Source organism: Enhydra lutris, unplaced genomic scaffold, assembly GCF_002288905.1.
Source record: "Enhydra lutris kenyoni isolate GAN:26980312 unplaced genomic scaffold, ASM228890v2 scaffoldscaffold17, whole genome shotgun sequence".
Taxonomy (NCBI): domain Eukaryota; kingdom Metazoa; phylum Chordata; class Mammalia; order Carnivora; family Mustelidae; genus Enhydra; species Enhydra lutris.
The window spans coordinates 14,604,125-14,622,378 of record NW_019154101.1 but is presented as its reverse complement, the minus strand read 5'-3'; the positions used below and the strand labels follow the sequence as shown (position 1 = coordinate 14,622,378).

At 36.6% G+C, this 18,254-nt stretch overlaps 1 protein-coding gene across 2 annotated transcripts in view; it reads left to right on the top strand.

Annotated features, from left to right (window-relative positions):
• The window catches only part of LOC111147542 (mannosidase alpha class 1A member 1), a 189,174-nt gene that overhangs the window by 56,728 nt on the left and 114,192 nt on the right, over nucleotides 1–18,254 (top strand). For both annotated transcript variants that reach the window (XM_022503631.1, XM_022503632.1), the window contains exon 4: nucleotides 2,575–2,655. In XM_022503631.1, coding sequence (XP_022359339.1) covers nucleotides 2,575–2,655 — 81 coding nt within the window. The remainder of the gene's footprint in view (nucleotides 1–2,574; nucleotides 2,656–18,254) is intronic.

Below are 18,254 nucleotides of genomic sequence, written 5' to 3'. Positions count from 1 at the left end.
TCATGATCCCAGGGTCCTGGAATTGAGCCCTGCATCGGGCTCCCTGCTCAGCAGGAAGCCTGCTTCTCCCTCTCCATCTGCTACTCTCCCTGCTTGTGCTCTCATTCTCTCTCTCTCTCTCAAATAAATAAATATATCTTTAAACCAAAGAAAAAAACTGAAAAACACAAGTAAAAAAAAGAGAGTGATATGATTTGAGGGTTTAAATTCATTAGATTTTATTATAAGACATTGTTACCTTTAGAAATAAGAAATACAGCTGTGTGAACTAAAATAACTTAATGAATTCCCTTCCTTTTTCCTTATCAGTAATCTTGCCCATAAGATTTTACCAATATTTATACAATGTTCATTCAGAATGATACACTCATTGATAAATTGCACCTATATAGAGTGTTTGTAGTCAAATTATTATCAGGTACATGTTGCAAATTATGAAGTACTGCTAAACAAATTCACCAAAGAGTCTTACATTATGATTCTTTTAACTCTGACCCAGTAATTCTCTTTCCATTTCTTTTTTTTTAAGATTTGTTTATTTATTTGAGAGAGAGAGAGGGGTGAGAGGCAGAGGGAGAGGGAGAGAATCCTCACAGCTTGAGATGGCTTGATCCCAGGACCCTGAGATCATGGCCTGAGCCAAAACAAAGAGTTAGCCACTTAACTGACTGAGCCACCCAGGTGCCCTGTAATTCTGCAGCCTGAGTTGCTTTCATAGTCTTCCTTTTGCAGGAAATTTTTTGGAAAAACGTAATGTAAGCAGTTGCCTAGCTTTAATTTTTAGATCCTTATAACTTTTTAGAGAGAGCATGTGGGAATTAAATGAAAATATTTGTCCATTTTTCTTTTCTACTATTGTTTCTTCCCACTAAAGTAAACTCCCATGAGTTTGAGGACCCTGTCAGTCTTCATTACCATGACCCTCGAGCCTATGACAGTGCCTGGAACATGGTAGTTGCTTCATAAGTATTTGTTAAAAGGAATAATATCTTGGATGATTTTAACTAAGCTCATGTGTGGGGCACGTGGGTGGCTCAGTGGGTTAAGCCTCTGCTTTAGGCTCAGGTCATGATCTCAGGGTCCTGGGATCGAGCCCCGCATCAGGCTCTCTGCTCAGCGGGGAGCCTGCTATCCCCCACCCCACCTGCTTCTCTGCCTGCTTATGATCTCTGTCTGTCAAATAAATAAATAAAATCTTTATTAAAAAAAAACTAAGCTCATCTGTCAGATATTGACTCCATATAGTATATATAGTATATAGTATAGTTTTTACATATAGTATATATATATAGTATAGTTTACTGTAAACTCCTGTGCTTATCAGTGAATGGTTTGACCTTACACAAAAGTGAACAACTACTCAGTAGGCCAGTCAACAGGAAAGGAAGCTAACTGTGGATTGACGTGTATCTTACACTATGATAGATTAGCTGTGTTAAATTTTTTAGTAACAGCATGTCAAGTATTATAAAATAATACAAGTATTTGTAGTAGTTGCTGATTATATGCCACAGTTATATGACCATTAGTAGAGACATGGTGCATTACAATGTGAGGTGATTAAGGAGTCAGGATAGGGGAGCCATGGGTCAGGAATCAGAGTATTCCTGTCAGATTCTGACTCAACCACTTGTTAGTTGTCTGATGTTACAGTAATCACTGTCTCAGTTTCCCCATTTGTATAATGAACATAAGACTAGTAATTATTTCACAGGGTTGGTGTGAGGATTAAAGGACATAGTCCATGTAAAGAGATTAGTGCATGATCTGGTACACTGCAGATGAAATTTCTGCTCAGAAACATGTCACCAGGGGCTCCTGGGTGGCTCAGTGGGTTAAAGCCTCTGCCTTCGGCTCGGGTCATGATCCCAGGGTCCTGGGATCGAGCCCCATGTCAGGCTCCTTGCTCGGCGGGGAGCCTGCTTCCCTTCCTCTCTCTCTGCCTGCTTTTCTGCCTACTTGTGGTCTCTGTCTGTCAAATAAATAAATAAATAATCTTAAAAAAAAAAAGAAAGAAACAAAGAAAGAAAGAAACATGTGACCATCCTCAGCCACAGGCAGGAATTTGGGCACCAGCACCTGGAACCCAGGTCCCTCCAACTTCAAATTCTATTTGCATTCTAGCTGTGCTGCTTTATCATGATGTGAGAAGAATGCTAGAATCATGTTCAACGACCAGCCAAAATACAGAGTCTGAATGGCCTTTCAGGAAGAAAAAGCAGGCAAATGAATAAAATAAAAGGAGAACACAGAATAGGAAAATAAAATATCCTGGCCTGTGGCATCTGCACAAATAGAGAATACTAAGTAGTATATCTTGTTGTTGAACAGAGGGAAGAAATAATTTTATAAATATTTTATAATTGTTATTTTAAGAGTCAAAATTATTTCATCTATTTACATATATTTTGACACTGTTAGAAGACAGAACTTTTTCTCTTGTATATAAATTGCTCTGGGCAAGCATATAAGAGTGAGCAAAATTTAAATATTTGGTCTACTTTATCATGACGGTATTTTTCTCAATTGTGTACCATCATTTATGTATGAACCTCCTTTATTTTGTTTCCACAGAATGCTGAAGTCTCTGTTTTTGAAGTAAATATACGCTTTGTTGGTGGGCTACTCTCAGCCTACTATCTGTCTGGAGAAGAGGTAAGATGAAACTGTAAAATTATATTTTAGTGGGAAAATTTGCTTTTTGTGGTATCTGTTCTCATATTTCAATAGGTCTCTAGCATACACTGAATTTAGTGTAATATATACTTATTAAACGAGCACACTGGGCAAGTTGGGCACAACATGTTCTGAGGATATGGTAAGCAATGCCTTTTAAAAAACCTGGGCCTGTTCTGTTAGGTGTGATGTGATTATAACTATAAATTAGATATGCCTATACACAAAGAGGTTTAGTGCAGTGGCAGGCTTGTGGATGAGTTCTTTTTCTTTAAAAATTATTTTAAGCTTAGCTTAATAAAAACCTTTTTGAAGGTGGAGTAGGTTGACAAGCGAGATCTGAAAATTACAGTGAGGGAGTAAGTGAGGTATTCAGCCTTCTAGTGAGAAGTCCTGTAGGCCAGTGTCCCTGTGTAATGTGCTTTGGAGCTCTTCCTAGAGTGAGGCTTAATTAATTGTCTGTTCAGAAGAAAGCAGGAATTTTTAATTTAGCTTCCTTTTATTGATAGATTAAGAAAGGTTTTTTGTGTCATGCTTATAAAGAGCACAGATGCTATTTTCTTGAAAGGTTTTGGACAACTCTATGAATATCCTAAGTGTCCACTAAGAGTTGTTGAAAAGGACTTCACCTTTAATGTTGAGAATATTAAAAGCTGACGTCAAGGAAAAATAGTCACATACTTCAATTGCATGTCAATCAGATTTGTGTGAGCCTCAGCATTCTGGCTGGGGGAAGAGTGGATCTTACCTAGTGTAGTATTTCACGTATTTCAATGCTCCTTCAAAACCGATCTAAGCAGAGCAATAAATGTTTAATGAGAAAAGCTGCTTTACTTTGTTCCTGTCTCCCGGGTACTTTCCTAGCCATAACAAAACAGCCTGCACAACCTGAATGTTCTCTCTGTCCTTAGATTTTATTCTACCATAGATATTTTCAAGGTATATAAATGACTCTATATTCACCCATATCAGTCCTATTTAAGTGTTAAGTTCTTTTCGTCATTATGGACTCTGTCACCTTCTCAGCCAGAGTAACGAGACTTTCTGGCCCATTTCTCCTCTTCTTCCCTTTTTCCAGGCCCACATCACTTCATTTGTTCTGTTTGGTTTAGGATGTTCCAAGCCTTGAGCCAGGGAATCCATATTTTTACAAAGTCATACTGAAAATTGTTATTTTAGTTAGCAACTTCCTGCTCTTAGAGTATTTGTCTTTGAGTATCCAGTGCCTGGTATTCTCACTCTTTTTGACATACGTAGGATGAACTTGGTTTTAATTTTCTTCAACATTTATATGGAGGTGAGACGATTTGGAGAAAATAAGAACTGCATCCTTCTATATCTGGGCTCAAATAGGATAATTGAGCATACAAAGAAAAACACGTAACATTTCTTTTAAATATGCATCATGTTTAGTTAAGATATTTTTTCACTTGTAATGATGTCTTAAGTTTATATATATCCATTACAAGTGAAAAAACATCCTAATTAAGCATGATATCTGTGGGTTTACATATAAACCCATGATATCTATGGTTTTATATAAATTATATAAATATACCCACAGATATTTTGCCTATAGATAAAATCATTTGGCTCAGATTTTGTAAAGGTACTTTTTTATTCCATATATAGCTAACTTTAGCAAACAAAGTACTACAAAGAACACCTCCATTAAAAATAATTATTCTTTTAGTGTAATTTTTGGTTCCTTATCCCCATACAAAGCATAGTTTTTATTACATCAAGACTTTCTGTATTATAATTATAAAATACTTAAGGTATTTCCATTCTCACTTAATTTTCTATTTCTATAGAATATACTTTTAGTTAATAAAGATTCATCTATTCAGCATAGTTTTTGCATAACCTGTCCCTAAATGTTGGGTAGTTGGGTTTTTTCCAGTTCCTGTATTTTGGATGAGGTAGCTATAATCAGTAGATAAATATTTATTCTCTTAAGTGGTATTGCTGGGTAAGAAGTGGTTAGTACTAATCTGTTTTCTTATCATTTCATCCTTTTTCCTCTCAGTTACCTCATCACTGACAATTTCTGACCAGTGCACTCAGGGAAGTTGACTATCAAGAATGTGGTCAAGAAAAACTATTTTACTCCAAGTCTGTACTTGAGCTGTTTACCTCAATATCCAAATGAAGAAAAAAAAAATTGAACATTCATTAATAGAAAGAACACCAACATAGCCAAATTATGAATTACTTGGTCTCAGATTGTTGATAAAATTCTATACTACACATTTTTATGTAAATCAAGGTATTTACTAAGATAGTCTAGGCAAATTTATCTTCCTAGATTATCTTATAGAGGGGCTACTAAGTCACTGTAATTTGACATTCTCTTTTCATTGCTTAGGCTCAGGAGTATTTTGAGAACATCATATAAATCACCATCAGAACTAGATAGCCCCACATTGATATAAGATCAAAATTCTTAAATTTAATTATTGCAAAATCAGAAGAGGAATACCATTGGTTTGTGTTACATGCTTCAGGGAAACTACAATTAGAAACACTCAGGAGTAATCAAGAATGCCCGTGGAACTGTAAACCCTACCAAAATTACAATGGTAACATGACATACCTGTTGATAAGTAGTTTGACTGTAGGGACATATTCAATAAATGTTAAAACACTCTAGCTCATTTAAAATATTTGGTAGTGCCATTAAAAACAGTCGGTCACAAGGTTTTCAGTCTATATAAGAAATGCAAACAATCACAAGAATTACAAACAGGATAGTTATAAGATGAATATTAAATAGGAATGATCAGTATTAAATAGAAGTAAAAGAGGTAGTATTGCTCTACTACAAACTCAAGGGAAACTGGAGTCCTCATTGGAGACAGTAAATAGCAGTAGAATATCATTACCCAAAATATGTTCTACAGAGCACTAGTCTCTTTAGATACTTCAGGATAAGTCTGTATCATATATGTACTAAAAATAAATTCAGAAAAAGCTACATCTTATATTCTGTCCTAGAAATTCACAATGTACAGAAAAAGAAACTAACTGAATTTTATTTATCCCTCTGTTTAACATACTTCCTTAACTGTAACCTTCCTCCTTTTTCCTTAATGTAACATTTGCTAATTCTGAGTTACAAATACTGTTTCCCAGAACAAATTTTGAGAAACCCCGCTGTAGAATAAGAGTAACCTAAAGAAAAATGGTAATTGAAAATTGGCAAACGCAAAACAAGACATTACAAGAGAAGATGTTATATGTGTAAAGTAGCATGTATGAATATACCACATATTATTTGTTTTACAGTAGAAACCAATGACTTTATTCAGCAGAAAGTTAAGTTAATAGGATATAGTAATGCCACATCCTCCTAGTGAGGGCTGAAAAACAAGTTGGAAGTAAGCTCAATAATCATTCTGGGGCATCCTAGAATTAATAAATATGCCCTGTTTTTCTACCCTTGTCAAGACACAGAAGCCCAGGAGAAAGAAATCAATTGGCAGTTTGGTTTACATGTGGCCCCTTAAGGATCTTGGGGAAAGAAAGAGAGGACATGATAGAAGTCTTCTATAGGGTTTGAATTCAATACCCTTTGAACACGGAGTGTACATAATTCCTGAACAGGAGACTGAGGCCTTATTAGAAGAGTTAGAAGAATAAATGTTTGGAAGCCAAAAAGAGATACAGTATCACTACTGTGAATAAGGATGTCAGAGGAAACAAGCCATATGGAAACTGATAATTTAATAATATACTTGAAAACACTTTTCCTGATTTATAAAACTACTTTATTGTATAAATTAAGAGAGAACGTTTGGAACTACTAAGGTATTTACTCCTCAGGGGAGACATTTGCCTAGTATGTTTTATATAGGTAAACTGGAAAAATAAGACACCAACTACTGGATGCTAAAACAATTGAAGAACTAGCTTTCAGTGCAAGAAGGTAACCAAGACATTGATCTAGCACTGGGGAAATACACATAATGGATTCTTATATTAGATCAGGTAACTCTGCCAGGATATCTTTCATTTCAAGGGAGCAAGAGTATTTTTCCCCAAATTCACCAAAAGAAATCCATTGCTCCATACACGAGTACCAAAGATTGCTGAATAGCTTCCAACAAAGAGAAGTAGCTTATGCCACCAAGTTTAGGAATATCAAGGGAAAAAACATATAGGAAGGGGGTAGGATTATGGAGTGGAGAAGAGAGAAATAAGATGGGGAATGTCAGTTTATTGGTGGAAAGATTTACTGTTTTCTCATAATAGGTTTCAAATATTTGGGCTATTTAGGGGGCTAGCCATCAATTTTATAGAGTGTATTTAGTGATGAATAATTATGAAAGTGTTTAGAAAGTCCTTAGAAAATCAGGATGCTTTGATGGGGTTCCCTTTCAAACTGTGTCTGCCACCATCCATGACGATAAAGTCATCTTTCAGACCATCCACCTATCTGTCTCCTGCCTTATTCTGCAAAGAAATTAAAGTGACTTACCAGAAATGTGCATAATACACACAGAGCTGTTGAAAACAGAAAATAAAGTCAGACTATTTTTTTTTAAGATTATTTATTTATTGGGACGCCTGGGTGGCTCAGTTGGTTAAGCAGCTGCCTTCGGCTCAGGTCATGATCCCAGTGTCCTGGGATCGAGTCCCGCATCGGGCTCCTTGCTCGGCAGGGAGCCTGCTTCTCCCTCTGCCTCTGCCTGCCATTCTGTCTGCCTGTGCTCGCTCTCTCTCCCTCTCTTTCTGACAAATAAATAAAATCTTAAAAAAAAAAAAAAAAAAGATTATTTATTTATTTGACAGACAGAGATCACAAGTAGGCAGAGAGGCAGGCAGAGAGAGGAAGGGAAGCAGGCTCCCCGCTGAGCAGAGAGCCTGATGCAGGGCTCAATCCCAGGACCCTGGGATCATGACCTGAGCCGAAGGCAGAGGCTTTAACCTACTGAGCCACCCAGGGCCCCCAGACTATATTTTTTTTAATTTAAGTTTTTATTTTAATTCTAGTTAGTTAACATACAGTGTTACATTAGTTTCAGGTATACAGTACAGTAATTGAATAGTTCCATATATCAGTCTGGGTTCAATAAGACAGATGGAGTCCTTCATCCCCATCATTTATTTCACACATTCCCCCCACCCGTCTCCCCTCTGGTAACCATCACTTTGTTGCCTATAATTAAGAGTCTGTTTCTTGCTTTCTCTCTCTCTCTCTCTTACTTTTTTCCTTTTTCTTTTTTTTTGTTTTGTTTCTCAAATTCCACATATGAATGAGATCATACAGTATTTGTCTTTCCCTGACTGATAGAGTCAGAGAACATTAGAGTCACAGGTAAGATTAACAAACATCTGGTATAGCCAAGTAGGCTTTGGGCAGAAATTTGTCTTTGGGTTTCCTAGCAGCCAGAGCAAAAAAGGGGCGAGAATTAATAGTAATTTGGTTTCCTTTTTATAATGAACACTAAAAATTGGATAACATAAAATTACCCATAAATAATATCACCTTATACATACTAAATTTTCCATAAAATGTAGAACTATCTGGTATGGACAGGGAAAAAAAACAAAAAACAGATCCACCAGAAATGCATTAATACTCCTCTCCCCAAATCCTGCCTGTAAAAATCAGGCTCAGATTTATCATCCTCTCTGGCTAGTATTTTAATTATGGACTCCAATAAAGTTGATTTGAATCCAGAAACAAAAGATATCAATAGAGAGCATAATTACAAATACACACACACAAAGATTTAAAAAACATGATCATAGTACCCTAAAAGCAAAATATAGTAAGCCTAGGGGGTGCCTGGGTGGCTCAGTCAATTAAGCATGGGACTTTTGACAGGCTCAGGTCAGGATTGCAGGGTTGTGGGATTGAACTCCCCCAGTGCAGAGTCAGCTGTTGAGATACTCTCCCTCTCCTTCTGCCTCTCGCACTGCTCATGCTTTCTCTGTCTCTCTAAAATAAATAAATAAAATCTTTAAAAAAAATTAAGCCTATAAAATGAATACATGACAGATTTGAGCAATGTAGTTAAAAAGGAGGCTTGAAATAATGGCGTAATGAAATAGAAAAATTAGGTAACCAAATCCTTGATCAATGTTTATTATATGTTATAGACAATGAAAATTTTTAATAAAATTTATTTATAATGCCATAATCAAAATATAACACTGGGCATAAATGATACACATATTTAAAATAGTGAAACTCCTTGAAATTTTTTAACTAATCTCTTAAATAAACTGGACCAAGGAGTGAATCTATAATATTAGGATAGACTACTCAACAAACAACTGAAGTATAAGCATCCCTTTAAATTCTGTGGAAAGCATTTCTTAAAGAAATACATCATTTTAAATGTCTATATTATGAAAAAATTACTATATGGTTAGCTGAGTCTGTATAATTAAAAGAAAAGAACCAAGAAGAAAGAGAAATAATAAAAATTAAGAACATTAAATGCATTGTAAAATGAGAAAGGGCTGGATTTATAAAACTTTTTCACCCTCCTTTTCATCAATATTCTCTTTTTGGGGGCGGAGGGCAGAGAGAGGAGAAGAGAAAGAATCTCAAGCAGACTCCCTGCTAAGCACAGAGCCCCATCGGGGGCTCAGTCTCAAGACCCTGAGATCATGACCTGAGCCAAAATCAAGAGTCAGAAGCTTTACTGACTGAACCACCCAGGCATCAGTATTCTTACCGAGAATAATTGTCTGGGGAAGAACCACTTTGGATGAGGTGGTTAGAGGGGCTCCATCGGCAGGAAAGCTCGTGTGTGTGTGTCTGTGTGTGTGTGTCTGTGTGTGTGTGTGTGTGTGTGTCTGTGTGTGTGTGTGGCGCGGTGAGATTGGACAGCCATGCAGGTAAAACGGAGTCACAACCTGAGAGAAGTCGCTCTGCAGTGATGCATTCTGGCCAGGTGCTTCACAGTGTTCTTTGCCCTGAGACATACCTGAGACTAAAAACGCCTCAAATCCCTGCCCTGTGGATTTTAGTTTCTGGTGAGCAGATGTAACTCTCATAAACCCAAAGTGGGAAACTTGGATAGACCCATAAGAAAAAAGGTTTGTGTTTTGGTTTGTTAGTTTTGTTTTGCTGTGATAGGACGAGAAGGCAGAAAACTGGCTTATGGATATCCACATGACCCGCCCATGTCTTCAGCATCATAGCCCTTCAGCCAGTTCTGCATCTTAGCCCCAAACAGTCTTGTAATCATGCCACACTGCCCTTCTCGCCAGCCACCACTGGTCCCTGTGCCTTTATAAATTGAGTCTTTTTGATGTGGCCTACAAAGAAAGCCAAATAACCCAGACTCAGCTTACCTCTTTTGGTTTTGTTCCTTAGGCCTCACACACCTTCCTCTCTAACGACAACGTGGATTTTTTCCCCTAAAATTCTCCAAGTGCATCTGCGTGGTTTTTATATCCACATGTGCTCTCTCTAGAATGGCTTTCACCTGCTCCCCGCACCCCAACCTAGACAGCACCTGCAGTGAGGCCCTCCCTGATTGTCTGCTCAGGCTGGCTCCGCTCCTGCACAGGGAGGTCAGGGACTTCCTTCCCTGCATTCTCTGCATAGGCTATTACCATGCTTTGTTTATGACTCTGTTACTTCTTCATCACCCCTTTCCCCAGGAGAATTTGTATAACTCAAAAATAAGGATTAGATTTCTGCTGTTTTTATAGCCCTTTGCTTAGCACTGTATGCCTTGAGCTGGAAAATATTTAGTAAATATTTGTGACTAAACCTTTATGAGGCTTTCCGTGACCTCTGTTTTTTTAAAACCCCAGGAGAAAAGTCTCCTGCCTTTTAAAGCAAAATCTGTACATTAACAACACAAATAAGCAAATGGCCTGGAAGACTGAGGTAGTGTGTGGAGACAAAAAAAATGTGTATATAACAAGGGGACTAAAAATAGGCACAATCTCTAATCCCCGGGTAAGCCCCTTACAACTCTACCCCACTCCCCACCTCAAGCCACCCTCCCACTGACCCCAGCAGAACATCTTACTTTTTTTTAATCTATTCTATAAATGCTGGTTCTGTGAAGGAGAAAGTTTTGAAAACCAGAGAGCTAGAGGCAATATCAAAATTTAATTAATTACCAAATATTATTGGTCATTTATAGTGGACCTTTTCTTCCTTCCTTTTTTTTTTTTTTTTTTTTTTTTGAGGGAGGGAGGGGCAAAGGGAGAGAGAGAGAAAATTTTGACCAGGCTCTGATTTTATGACCTGAGATCATCATGACCTGAGCCAAAATTAAGAGTCTGCCGCTCAACAGACTGAGCCAACCAGGCATCCCTGTAGCGGATCTTTTAAATAGAATTGACATTGGAGTATTTTGTGAAATTTTAAATCTAAGATGAAATTATAAAAGGTAAATGGGAAAGGGATCATATAATGTATATTTGCTTAGTTTGAGGAAACTATTCAGCTAAAACTTTTTTAGCCATTTAATGGTACACATATGCTACTTTCCTGAAAAAGAACAATTTTCATCATATTTACTAAATGATATTGTCTTCTTATGTTATTTTGTACTAATGTGTTTGACCCTATAATTTCTTAGAAGTTTGAATTGATCCTTACATGTACTTCAGGTATTAAATTTACTATTTAGCATTTACTATTGAAATTTTTATAAAAGAAAGGAATATGATATACTGAATAAGTATTTTTACTTAAAAAGGTTCAAAGTCATACTAGATTATAGTAATTTTGCTTATTAAATTTCCATGGTTAATGAGTTCCAACTGTCTCTCATTGAATGTATGATTAGAAGTTTAATTTGTACTTTAAAAGAAATCTAGGAATATATGGGATTGATTATAAATAATATATATTTTAGTCAAATGAAATGACTACTTTTTTGTCCTGGAATGAATGACTAAAACCATATCTACTCCTTAACTCAGGTTTGCTATATATGTTTCTCTATTTATGAAAATCTATACTGTATTTATAATTGTTTTCAAAAGCATAGAAGTTTTATCTGCTCTAAGAACTTTATCTCTACAATTCAGAAAAGGAATTCTACAGTTTCCTAATAATTCTGGCTCTAAAACTTTTTCATGCTAATGTATAAATGGCAGAAGCTGGTCTGATTTCTGTCTGATTATAAACCAAGCAAGAGCGCTTGGCTCCCCAAGGAAAGGGAAAGTCAGGATATTAACTTGTTTCTTTCTTTCTTTTATTTTTTATTTTTTTAGTAAACTCTGCCTCTAGTGTGGGGCTCAAGCCCACAACCCCAAGATCAAGAGTTGCTCTACCAGCTGAGCCAGACAGGCATCCCAACTTGTTTCTTAATGAAATATTTGTATCCCTTTTAGTTTAGCACAGTGCTTTGCACATAGTAAGCAAACTATAAATTCACACTGGTAAGTGTAGAACTAGCTTAGGATGTAGGGACGACCTCAAAATCTCAGTGATTTAAGATAATATGCTCCGTACATTCTATATGTTCCGCCCATGCCACGTGCTCTGCCCGTGACTCTCAACATCATCCATCCAGAGCCCAGCTGGTGGAGCAGCTGCTGTCCGAATCATTTCCATTTGCCAAGATGGGAGTCATGGAGTTGGAGGGCAGGGATGGAAAAAGAGAATCTAGTAAATGCACACTGGCTTGTAGTGCATATGTCAGAAGGACACCGGTTACTTCAGCCCACATCTCATTGACCAGAGCAAGTCACATGGCCACTGTAACTTAAGAGGTTGGGGGAGGAGATGCATTGTACCACCATATCCCTGGGAGGAAAATTTGGTGGACAGTGTTAAAGATTGCCACACAGGTTAAAAATATATATACCCTTCCCAACCACCAGGAGTAGCTAAAGATAGGAATTTGTGAGGAGAGAGGAAATTTTCCAAGAATCTCCAAACTGGACTCTGCCTGTACCACAAGGTACCTTGGTACCTATGGCACCAAGGTAGTAAGTGAGTGGAGTGTTGTGTCTCAGGATAGAAATATTAGTCTTCAGTAGCTTTTCAAGTGAAAGGCTACTCCTTCAGCACTTGTCTACTAAGATCATCTGCTTCTCCAAGAAATACCTTCTAATCTAGACTTCTCCCCTAACTTTCCAAATTTTAAACAATAAAGTTGACAGACATAAGCTACCCTATACAAAAGGAATGCTTGTCACCACCATTGCTGTTGTCTGATGTGGGAGTTAATCATTCCTTTTTGGGAGCACTGTGTTGATCAGACATTGAGGACTTGGTGCTTCTCCTTCAACCACTTTCTTTTTGATTTAAGTGTTCCTCAGGCCAGTCATTTCTCATTTTACAAAAGTCTAATGAAAGAGATGAGGTAATATATTTATATTTATTTTGAATCATTTCATAATTCACAGTGCCTGTTAAAACCAATACTCCAAATCATTTTTTTGCTGCCTGAATCCTATTCGTAATGGATTTCTAAGACTAAATGACAGAGAGAAATCACAAGTAAGCAGAGAGGCAGGCAGAGAGAGAGGAGGAAGCAGGCTCCCTGCTGAGCAGAAAGCCCGATGTGGGGCTCAAACCCAGGACTTGGGATCATGACCCGAGCCGAAGGCAGCGGCTTAACCCACTGAGCCACCCAGGCACCCCCGTGATTCAACAATTCTATATATTTCTCAGTGCTAATCAATATAAGTAATATTCTTTTTCTTTTTTTTTAAGATTTTATTTATTTATTTGACAGACAGAGATCACAAGTAGGCAGAGAGGCAGGCAGAGAGAGGAGGAAGCAGATTCCCTGCTGGGCAGAGAGCCCGATGTGGGGCTCGGTCCCAGGACCCTGGGATCATGACCTGAGCCGAACAGAGGCTTTAACCCACTGAGCCACCCAGGCACCCTGATAAGTAATACTCTTAATCCCCTTTACTATTTCATCCCTCTAACCCCTTACCTTATATTAACACAGTTCTCTGTATTGAAGAGTCTGGTTTTGGGGGCTTTTTTCTTTTCTCTTGGCTTCTTTTTTCTTTCTTTTGTTTCTTAAATTTCCACATATGAATGAGATCATATGGTATTTGGCTTCCTTGGACTGACTTATTGCACTTAGCATTTTACCCTGTAAGTCTATCCATGTTGTTGCAGATGGCAAAATATTATTTTTTTATGACTGGGTAATATTCCAAGTGTATATATCACATCTTATTCATCTGTTCATCTATCGATGGTCACTTGGGTTGTTTCCATATCTTGGCTATTGTAACTATTGCGGCAGTAAATACCTCCTTAATACCCATCACCCAGGTACCCCATCCCCCCATGCCCCTCCCTTCTGCAACCCTCAGTTTGTTTCCCGGAGTTCATAGTCTCTTATGGTTTGTCTCCCTCTCTGATTTCTTCCCCTTTAGTTTTCCCTTCCTCGCATATATCTTTTCAAATCAGTCTTATCATTTTCTTTGGGTGAATACCCACTAGTGGAATATGGGATCATATGGTAATTCTATTTTTAAGTTTTAGAGGAACCTTCATACTATTTCCTATAGCGTCTGCACCAATTTGCATTTCCACTGACGGTGCGCAAGTGTTCCTTTTTCTCCACATCCTCACCAACACTTGTTATTTCTTGTGCATTAAGGTGATATCTCATGTGATTTTAATTTCCATTTCCCTGGTGACGAGTGATGTTGAACATCTTTCGTATGTCTGTTAGCCAGCTGTATGTCTTTTTTGAAAAAATGTCTATTCGGGGTCTCTGCCCATTTTTTAATCAGATTGCTTTTTTGGTCTTAAATTGTAAAAGTTCTTTATATATTTTGGATGTTAACCCCTTATCAGATATGTCATTTGCAAATATCTTCTTCCATTCAGTAGGTTGCCTTTTCATTTTGTTAATGGTTTCCTTTGCTAGGCAGAAGTTTTTTACTTTGGTATAGTTCTAATCTTTTCACTTTGCTTTTGTCTCTTGTCTGAGGGAATGTTTCTACAGCCAGTGTCAAAGAAATTACTGCCTATGTTTTTCTTCTAGGAATTTTATGGTTTCAGGTCTCACATATAGATATGTAATCCACTTTGAGTTTATTTTTGCATGTGGTCTAAGAAAGTGGTATAGTTTCATTCTTTTGCATGTAGCTGTCCAGTTTTCTCAGCATCATATGTTGAAGTGACTGTCTTTTCTCCATTGCATATTCTTGCTCATTATAGATTAATTGACCAAATAAGCATGTGTCTATTTCTAGGCTCTCTATTGTTCTTTTGATCTTTGTGTCTATTTTTATGCCAGTACCATGCTGTTTTGATTGCCACAGCTTTGTTGTCTACCTTGAAATTTGGGATTCTGATGCCGCCAACTTTGTTCTTTTTCTGGATTGCTTTGGCTATTTGTGGGCCTTTGTGATTCCATAAAAATTTTAGGGTTATTTGTGTTAGTTCTGTGAAAAATGTTGATATTTTGATAGGGAATGCATTTAATCTATGATTGTTTTGGGTGGTATAGACATTTTAGTCATATTGGCTCTCCTAGTCCATGAGCCTAGAATATCTTTCCATTTGTTTGTGTCATCTCCAGTTTCTTTCACTATTGTTTTAGTTTTACAGAATACTCCTCCTTGGTTAAGTTTATTCCTAGGTATTTTATTACTTTTGGTGCTGTTGTAAATGGGATTGTTTTCTTAATTTCTCTTTCTGCTGCTTCCTTGTTAATGTATAGAAATGCAACAGATTTCTCTATATTAATTTGTATCCTGCATCCTTACTTAACTCATTTATCTAAAATTGAATGATTGAGGACAGGAAAGTAGATGTTAATGCTACTAGACCTGAATAGTATCCAGGTCCCTAGTTTGATAATTAAAGAATTGCTTAATGATGTACTGTATGGTGACTAACATAACATAAAAAAAGAAAAAAAAAGAATTGCTTCCCCAAACCTCACCAAATATTGCAGCAGTTCTTTGCTTTCATGACCAGCAGTAGTCTGAGAATTTTGGAATCATTTATTAAAAAGAACTAAGGACAAAGGCCTCTCAAGCTAACAGACAAGGTACCAGAAGACAGTTGGCTGACCTTAGCCCACTACCAGGAGACATGAATGTGTTCTGTGGACCGTGGAGACCCGTGAGGAAGCAGAGGGAAACTAATAGGGGATATCAGACTGTGGAAAAGAGCCAGTTTTTTTGCTTCCTTACTTGTAAGATAAAGCAATTGGACTATTGTTAAGTTATTGCTAAGCTACGGACTTTTAATGTTGTTTATTTAAAATTGTATTTTTATTTTTTAATAAGATTTTTATCCAATTAATTGATAGACTTATATAAAATACCATTTTAGAACTCCTATTGGTAATCTTGGTCTGTAGCTTTCAAAATGTACTTTGAAAAATATAGCCACAGGTCTCAAATTTCTGTTTATTCTAATACCATTGCTAATGTGAGAGGTCTTCAAATGTATTTGTTATAGTTCTCTCTTTGGGTATTGTCATATTTTCCTTTAAACAAAAGTTCATCAATAACATTTAAGTGATAGTACTTTTTATATTAAAATTAGTGAATAAAGGCAGCAGCTCTTTCTGCCCATGGGTCTTGTCCCTCTGCTTTAATAAAATCACTTTTTTGCACCAAAAAAATAAATAAATAAATATTTTTAAAAAATAAAATTAGTAAATAAAATTCAGGAAAGCTATATTGTTTTACTCTCCTAATTATTATTTTATAAAGTTCCTCAGCTAGGAGTTTTGTAGTTGATTCTAATATGTCTTATATGAGAATTTGTTTTATATTCACTCAATTTACCCAGAGATTCAGTTGACTATATCAACAATTATGCAGTTTTCTTTCTGAAACACAAACTTTTTCCATTTATCTGATGGGCAGAGAGTTTGAAAAGCTTAAGCAAAGAGAGAAAATTTGTTTTATTTTTAGGGATGACATGCAATATTATTCCAGCATGGATAAAATATTGCTTGTTTTTTGTTTTGTTTTTAAGATTTTATTTATTTATTTGACAGAAAGAGAGATCACAAGTAGGCAGAGAAGCAGGGAGAAACAGGCTCCCTGCTGAGCAGAGAACCAGATGCGGGGCTCGATCCCAGGACCCTGAGATCATGATCTGATTGGAGCTGAAGGCAGAGGTTTAACTCATTGAGCCACCGAAGCGCTCCATTGCTTGTTTTTAAATTAATATTTTTTCCTGATAAAGTATTATAATTGACGATGTGAGAGTATTACAGAAAAAGTTAAAGCATCCAAATTTATTACAAGGGAAAATAAGAAGGAAACTGAAACAAGAACACTGCATTTGAGAGTTGGTTTATCCTGTGGTGCTCCTGAGTATAAACCAATCTTTCAATCAAAAATAAATTTCTTTGTATGTGAAATATTCAATTTGCATCACTTAAAGGTGTAAAGTAAATGTTTTTTATTGGTTTATACGGTCATTAACTAAAATTCATTTTCTTTAATTAAGGCATAGCAAGTTGATTTAATTTGCATACTTGGTAGCACAAAGGTCAAATGGCTTTAATAACTGGCTTAAAATAAATCACTGGGATAATATGTAGGAGCAAGAGTTTCCCAGGTGGAGCTTTGTATTCCATTCAGGTATCTGTAGGGCACATGGGTCTGGACAGACCTCAATTGGTAGACTCCTATGGGTGAGTTTTATGGTTTTAATTCAAAGTAATCCTTAAAGAATCTAAAATTCTTGGTTACTCATTATTCATTTTTCCATTCATGTATTATTTACCAAATACCCTTTAAGTGTCAATTACTTACCCTCATGTCACTTACAGTCTAGAAGGAAAAATAGAATAGATAGCTGGGGCCAGGTTCTCTTAGGAAGGAGGAAAGGAAAGAGGAAACCACCATTTAAAGAGTATGGCGACATGCCAGGTATTATGCTAGATGATTTTTTTCCCCATAGGCTATCTTGTTTAGTGTTTGTGACAACCATACAGGGTAAGTGGTATTTTCTTTGTCTTTATAGATGAAAAGGTGGTTAATTAATCTGCCCCAAATCATGCAGCAAGTAAGAGCTATCAGTGAACGATGTCTAACTCAGTGACCCTGTTTTTATTGGAGAGGAAATACAAAGAGTTGAGAAATACATAGGCAGCCAGAGAATGAGTCCTCTTAATCTTAATATCATAGCCCTCATTAGAGTGCATTTTTCCATAGGTATTCAATAAATTCTAATTAAAATGAATGAGAAGTAAAGCTGTCTTGTCCTATTTCCAAAGAAACTATGCTAGACTCAACTAGAAGACAAGCTGAAAAGGTGCGCAAGTAACTGGACTGTATCATATTTTGAAGTAGTTGGAGATGATCTGGAGTTCAGGTGCAGTCGAGGCACTTGTTTTTATCTAGCCTACTTCCAGAAAGGATTTGTGGTGTCTCCTGGTACAGGGAAATCATTCACGTAGGGACAAATGATCAAGAGTTTCATATTTGGGCATTTCTGAATTCAGCTCTGTGCTTCCTATTCTTTACTGTCACCTCAAAGAAGTATTGATTACCTACATCCTTGGATGGGAACTATTGAAAACTGTCGTCAGTATGAATTTTATAGAATATGTAGAAATTTTCTTGAGATAACAACTTCTTGTATAAAACCTCAGTGAAAGCCAAAGTTATATTAAAATTACTATTAAAAAGCATTT